Genomic DNA, 7,435 nt, shown 5'->3' on the forward strand with positions numbered 1-7,435 from the left:
TAGTTAAACATTGGAACAGGCTGCCCAGGGAAGTGGTTGAGTCACCATCCCTAGAAGTATTTAAAAGGCGGGTAGATGAGGCGCTTAGGGACATGGTTTAGTGGGCATGGTGTTGTTGGGTTGATGGTTGGACTCGATGATCTTGGAGGTCTCTTCCAACCTTTAATGATTCTATGATTCTATGATTCTATGAAATGAGATAGGGTTGTAAATTCAGTAGCAGTTCTGTGATTTATGCTAATGCCTGAAGTTGTAAGAATGGTAAAACCAGGACTTGTAACTGGAAGCTGCATCCAGCAACGTTTGGGCAACAAGTTGAGGAAGTGTTACTTGTAATTTTCAGTTTGCCCATGAGATGGCAGCCGTAGTGCCTAGAAATATTACCGGGAAACCTGTGATGTCCCACTTGCGAGGGCCCTGAGTGTTGGCCAGCTTACTGCCTAGCCTTCAGAGATCACAGGGAAAACTGACCTAAATTGGAAAGAAGAGAGAAGTAATAAAGTCTCTAGACTTCTCTAGCGAAAAATGGTATTTCAGAAGTGCAGAAACTTCTTAAATGTATTGTTGATTTAATCAAAGATGTGTTCTTATTTATGTGCATACAGTTACGTAAAGACATTTGGCTAACACGCACAGACCTGCCAGTCAGGATACAGAAAACTATACATCTTGTTGGCTTTTACCAAATTTTCTCAAGTCTTTTCCATTATGTGAGTTAAGGAAAAGTTAACATTAAAAATAAGCGCTGATAGTAATCTGTCAATTTTAATATGTAGGGTCTGTTGGCTTCCAAAAGGTATGAGTTTTCATTAAATAGGCACGGAAAGTTCAGCAGTGGTGTTCACTGGAGCTGTTTCTACTTGCTTTCAAAATACTTTTTCTTCCCTCCTTCACAACCATAGCTGGTGGAGCGTTGCTGTCAATCCCAGCAGCAGGGTTTTGTGGCACTGTCTGGTATGGTTATTAATACAGCCACATCATCCTCCCTTCTCTGGGTACTTTTTGAGTGGATGACAGCTCGAATTGAGGTCTTGATTTGTTCTGATGTAAACTTTGTCATTGTAGCAAACTGGAAGCTCTGTATGATGACCTGAAGTAGTCAGAGTTGCTTTTGAGAAGCTGAGTTCTGAACCTTTGTAAAACCTCAATATTTACAATTGAAATTCAGTTGTTCCACCCATAGGCTGCTGTCCTGCTCACAGTGGGCTCAAAGGATAGTGGTAGAAATGTGAGCATGAGTTTTGCAAAATAATTTGGACTTCTATTTTCTAGGGTTTAATGCATCTCCAAGGGAAGCCTGTGTGTTCTTTTGACCCAGAAGGGTTAATTTTTGCTGCTGGAGTCAATTCTGAAATGGTGAAGCTTTACGATCTCCGTTCTTTTGACAAGGTGAGCTACCCTAACTTCCCTACTTACACTTTTTATCTTGCAAGAAGTAGTCTAAACTCAGTGCTCAGAAGCTGCATTTGTTTACTCCAGCTTACTATCTAGGGTGCCTACTTGGCACCTAGAGAGTTTTTGGTAAGTAAACATCTCACAGACAGAGAGGGGTATGTGCTGTCACCAGATTCTGAAATCCACTCTTGAACCACTGTTAAAGTTTACTTCTGCTAACTCTTTAACCTGTTCCAAACTCTTGTTTAGGCTTTTTGTTGTTGTTTGCTTTTGGTGTTTTGTTTGTTTCTTTTTCCTTGCTGCTTTTTCTGGAAGAACACTGGATGGAAATTTCAAAGGAAACTGTAATTGGGTGGGCAGCTGAACTGAGCATAGTTAGTTCCATGGTTTTCAAAAAGTCAGATGACAATAACACTGGCTCAAGCTCTTTCTCTGACTTCAATTAGCAGCCTTGTTTGAAAACTTCATCCTACCTTAAATTAATTTCTGCTGTTGAATGTGGTAGAGTATGGGACTACTGGGTATTGAAGCACCCTACTGTGGCTCTTTTTTGCTATGGAAACTATGGATTCATACTTTGAAACTTACACATGCAGTGACATGTTTTTGCTATGACGCTTTCCTTTGGTATCTTAGGACTAAATATTTTCTTTTGAAAAATCTTAAACTTTCCTGAGCTAAGGTTAAAAGCAGACTGTTGTTAGCAGCAATGCATGCAGAGTCTACATCACGCTTCCCATTTTTAATTTGAAGGGGCCATTTGCTACATTTAAGATGCAGTATGATCGAACATGTGAGTGGACAGGCCTGAAGTTCAGTAACGATGGCAAACTCATCCTCATATCGACTAATGGAGGGTTCATTCGACTGATTGATGCCTTTAAAGGAGCTGTCCTGCATACGTTTGGGGTGAGCATGTTGCCTGTGTTACCTGCTTGAAACTTGGTGTTAGGTTTGGGAGCAGGTGTCCTTTGGTTTGCGAGATTACTGTGGACATGCTCTCTAGTACATGTTCTCCTGTTTTGCACCATAGGGTTATAACAACAGTAAAGCTGTCACACTGGAGGCATCATTCACACCAGACTCTCAGTTCATCATGATAGGTAAGACAATTCTTGAAAGAATTTCAGTGCTCTGAAATGAGGTGTGTTATGTAGGACTAAAGTTGTGTCTGTGTTGGGAAGCACAATGTATTTAAATAATACAATGCAGCTGTAAGCTTTCTTTGCATCGATGGTTTTCTGTTTTGTTAGTTTACTCAGCATTTTCTAGACTGAAATGAAAACGAGCCTGCAAGAAGACTTTTGTTTTTTCCTTTATATATGAACACTATTCCAAAAAAAGATAAGAAACCAGCAAACTATTGTAATGTGTGGAGATGTCACATAATTTATGTCAATGATCCTCACCCTGTGGCTAGGATGCACTCATGTGCTGCCTCTGAAAGTGTTTTGGGGCTGTATGTTGTGGCCTGCCCTCCATTACCTGATGAACGAGGCACCTGTCTGTGCTTGGGCAGTTGGTCTCATAGCCTGGTGTGTTTGTGCACCTCCCAGGGACATTCCTGCACTGGCGACATGCTGCGGCAGCTGCATTTTGTTCACGTGGCTCTTGTGAATCACCATGTCTGTGGAACAAGCTCCATTTAACCCTTGATAGAAGCAGTAGGGATCAGCCTGATGGCTCCCAGCATGATTCCTCTGGCCCAGGCCCCCTTCCTCACCCCCTGCAGGCAGGACTCTTGAGTGAAGTGGGTGGCAAAAAGCAGTTGCAGCTCCTGTAAAGCCTGGTGCTGCAGGTTGGGCACCCCAAGGTAAGCGCTTCAGTCACTCTGCTACACTGCTGCCCAAAATGACCCATGAACACAAGTCAGACGCATTTGTGTGGTGTTGCCCTCTCCTAGCACTTTCTTTTTGTTCTTATTGATATGGCTGGTACATAAAATATGTTTAACTTTGTGGTAATTGGTATCCTGATCCTCATTTTTCCTGGATGAGTGATGGTCTTGGCAAAACTTCTTCTATTTTGTTCTGGCTGAGAACTTCCTGATTGCAGAGAAGGTGGGGGCAGGGGAGGTTCTTTGTTTAGTCTGTTTCTGGAGAGCACTTTATTGCACATATTAACCTTCCTGTTGTGCCCTTCCAAATGAAAACTATAGTGGAAGAAGTTCCAAACCACTTATTTCTGTTCAGTTTTTACATATGGTTAAGTTGTAACTTGTGCTTCTTAATTTCTCTTCCTTGAAAAGCTATACATATAATTACAGATGCGAAGAAAATACCTTGTATTTTTATTAGGAATCCTATATAAAATGAGACTAAAGCAGAATTGAATTATAAGTGTTAAGTGCCCAGCCTCAGAGTTTGCAAAATGCCATTTTAAAGTGAAAAACCTGTCCCGTTGTAGCAATGTGGAGACTTGACACCTCCAGTGAAGCTTCTAGTATTTGGCATAGTGCATTGAAATCTGGTTACCTTCAATGGTAAAGCCTTTGATTTGATTCTGTGCCTACCAAGTGAAATATTTATCTCCTTCTGTGTCTGAACTGAGAACTTGTGCCAACAGTGACTCTTACACCCAGCTTTTGGCCTCTCGCACATTGGTGCAAGTTGGCAAGGGTCTTCCCTCCTTAGTTGGATGGTGTCAGCTCTCCTTGTCTACTGGGTGACCGTGGTTGTTAACCTCTTTGCCAGAATAGCATTGCACTGTGGTGCGTAGTTGAGTCTCCGCAGTGCAAAGATACAAACCTGCTGTTTGGATACAGGTGTGTGAACTCCAGTGATGCCCTAGTGATACTTCAGGGATTTTAAAGGTTAAGCTATGAAGACGAGGCATGCTTGTTCCTACAGTTCTCTGTCAGAAAAGGTTATGTACTTCATTTTCTCTGCTGGTCTCTCCAACATATCTTGCGTATCTTGTTTTCCACTCCTGCCTGCAGGTTCAGAAGATGGGAAAATTCATGTTTGGAATGGGGAAAGTGGGATGAAGGTGGCTGTGCTGGATGGGAAACACACAGGTCCTATAACCTGTCTGCAGTTCAATCCAAAATTCATGACTTTTGCTAGTGCATGTTCCAATATGGTAAGGAGAGCATTTTAAGTTCCTCCTAGCTCAATGAGATGCTGACCCTTTTAGAAATGAATCTGAGAAGGCTCAGTGCCACTGATGGGTATTTCCTTGGGCTTTGGTGAGAGCCAGGCCCCTGCCTGTTGCACCTTGATTGCGCCTTACCTGGCAGGCAGATATGTGGGGCAGCACACCTGGCAAGCCAGCATTTGAACACACACGAAAGCAGAGCAGTGGGTGAATGCGCACGCAGAAGTATGACTCCTTTAGGTCACTGTACACGGCTGGCATTTTCAGTTTGTGTAAGACTGGCTTGCAACGAGAGAACGTGCAATGCAAACCAGACCAGCATAAGCAAGGATTGTAACCTTAAACTGCTTGGGAGGGTGTTGCTGCCTCTTTGGTAGTCTCTGCCTGTGTGCTTATGGAAGGTAGCGGTGATAAGCTCCTACAGTGTGCTGTAGGAGAGAGTTGTGTTCCGCTCTGTAAAAGATGTTCGTCCTTCTCTTTTGTAGGCCTTCTGGTTGCCAACTATTGACGACTAATTCCTACACTGCAGCTGCTGTCAAATGACTTCCATACTGCTAACAGCAGCACATCATTGCAAGCATAGTATTGGAAATGCCTAGGTCTCCTAGACTGTGTTCCTGTTCCTGCGTATGTTTCCATATGTCTTACCTTTATTTGCTGCATTCCTTTGTGAGGACTCTTCCACTCGGCCTCCTAGCGTGTTCAGAAGCGGCATGCTACACGTTCGTACCTTCCAGTCTGTGCCCAGCAGGCTTCAGCCGAAGTTGGAACTGACACAGTATTATTTCTAAGAGCAATGAAGTCTGTTTTATTTACAAAATGTTCGTGGCATTTTTTAGCTGTAATTGTGTGTTTTCCTTCTGTAAGTGCACAAGGCTATTGATGTTCCAAGGTGGAACGTGCAGTTCCTTCCCATAAGTGCATGTTTTTCACATCTGGGATCTCTGGTTTCACTGCAGTCCACAGATGCAAAGTAACTTCTGTGCCAAACGTGAACACTGACAGTTTTCAACTTAAACAGCAGATGCTGGATTCTCTTGCAGTGGAATATGTGCCGAAAGAGTGGGTGACTGTAAATATACATTATACATCCTGTCATCCTTTTTGGCGATTTAGTGTGCAACAAACCATACAGGTTTTGTCCACTGCCAGAGCTTGCCGAAGCCTCCCTGCTGTTTGCTGTGCCAGCATCCTGGAGGGCGCAGACAGTACTGATGAGGTCCGGTCAGTGTCCCAAGCAATAAAGGAATCTGTCAGAAGGAAGATGGAGAAACCAAACTGAGACTGAAAGCACAGTCTGCCTGTGCATCTTCATAAAGGAAGCTGCCAGCAGGAAGATGGAGAAACCAAACTGAGACTGAAAGCACAGTCTGCCTGTGCATCTTCCTTATGTATCATCTTGGCTGATCTTACTTGTAAATATCGTGGGGGGGAGGGCAGTGGGAATGGGCCATATTTTTTTACTTTTAGATATTAAAGAATATGATGTGGGCCAGTATTGTGGGGTGTCTAGGCTGTTTACCTTCACTGATGCAGTTTTCCCCTCCTGGTTTGTAAATAAGCGCCATGAAATTCTCCCCACACCAGGCTTAGGCCTGTATCCCTTTGCTGATAAAACTGACGTGCAGTTAGTTCATCATGCGTTTTGTTACAGGCCCCGCAGGTTTTCAGCGATAGCCCCGAAAGAGCGACGCTTCCTTTGTCACATGCTGTCTTCAGAATTGAATTTTAAAAATCTTACATGTGACTGTGCTGACTCTGCTTTGCTGTGGCCCTGCTCCAAGGAACGCCCCTGCAAAGAGATGGGAGGGACGTGCTCTCCTGCTCCAGAGGGGCTTGTGGGCAAATGGCACAGAAAGGCTGGCAAGCTGGGCTTCAAGCCTGGTTCCAGTTTCTTTTTCCTGAAACGTTGCATTGATCAAATGCATCCACCAGCAGGCCGGGACAGGCTCAGCGTAAATGTGGTGTTCATTGTGTTCTTGCCTTTCCAAAAAGACTTGGTTTTATGTGCTGGGTCACAGCTTGGAAAGTCCATTCTTTCCCTCACCCAGTCACGTGTGCTTCCCCTCTCCTGAATGTAAGATGCTGGTAAGGTGACAAGCACAGTAATGGGCACGTCCTCTCTGCTCTCAAGTGCCAATCCAAACTGGAGAACAGCGCTCGAGCATTTTACCTTAGGTCAGTTTTCTACATGTTCCCATATTACAGCAAAGTTCGTCTCAGCTGTGGGGCCCTGTATATAATTCAGAGCACGTCTCCCTGGAAAAGTAAATCGGCTTGTAGCACAGCTTCTGTTTTGCTTTTCCTTGCCTTTTTTTTTTTTTTTTTTTTTGGAAATGTGCTGTGCTGAGAGCTGGGGATGGGGACTGAGCATTTCTCCACTGCTGGTTCCTTTAAAGCAGCAGCACATGCTGAGCTGCAGCGTCTGCCTGTGACAGTCGGCAGGAGGACTGCCGTGCATGAGGCAGTCTGATTAACTTGATGTTCGGATCAATGCTGTGGTTGAAGCTTCTCCTTAGGCTCCGTGGCTTGCCTCTGCTGATGCTACCGCACGAGTTTAGAGCCATTTCTAACAGCACGGGTCTGCGATGTGAGTTTTACATCCTCCAGACTGGAGGAGGGGAGGGAACAGCGGACTGCTGCTTTCGATCTTGCCAAACAGGCCTGCTGTTGGAGACGCGGATGAGAGATTCACCCTACTACACCAGCATCCCTCTTCCTGGCGTGTACTGTCCCATTGTCACCTATAAATGCCCAGCGCGAAGGGAGATGGGTATCTCGGTCCTTGCAGTTGACTAGGTTTCCACAGCCACCTCTTCAACTCAGTCTTGTTGCATTTCAGGCTGCTTGGTGCTATTTTACCGTTGGTGGTGTTTCTGTAAGCAGCCGTATTTTGCAGTGGTTTGTAACATACAGGTATTTGGGGTTTGCAGTGCATTTTAAC

The 7,435-nt window shown here is 44.4% G+C and overlaps 1 protein-coding gene across 1 annotated transcript in view; it reads left to right on the plus strand.

Annotated features, from left to right (window-relative positions):
- WDR82 (WD repeat domain 82) overlaps nucleotides 1–5,797 on the plus strand; it is a 21,904-nt gene extending 16,107 nt beyond the window's left edge. The window contains exons 5-9 of the mRNA XM_009321844.1: nucleotides 1,273–1,389; nucleotides 2,149–2,304; nucleotides 2,429–2,498; nucleotides 4,334–4,476; nucleotides 4,977–5,797. Of these exons, the coding sequence (XP_009320119.1) occupies nucleotides 1,273–1,389; nucleotides 2,149–2,304; nucleotides 2,429–2,498; nucleotides 4,334–4,476; nucleotides 4,977–5,006 (516 nt within the window). The 3' untranslated portion in view covers nucleotides 5,007–5,797. The remainder of the gene's footprint in view (nucleotides 1–1,272; nucleotides 1,390–2,148; nucleotides 2,305–2,428; nucleotides 2,499–4,333; nucleotides 4,477–4,976) is intronic.
- Nucleotides 5,798–7,435: the final 1,638 nt, after the last annotated feature.

The sequence above is a fragment of the Pygoscelis adeliae genome, unplaced genomic scaffold (genome assembly GCF_000699105.1).
Source record: "Pygoscelis adeliae isolate BGI_AS28 unplaced genomic scaffold, ASM69910v1 Scaffold94, whole genome shotgun sequence".
NCBI classification, from domain to species: Eukaryota; Metazoa; Chordata; class Aves; order Sphenisciformes; family Spheniscidae; genus Pygoscelis; species Pygoscelis adeliae.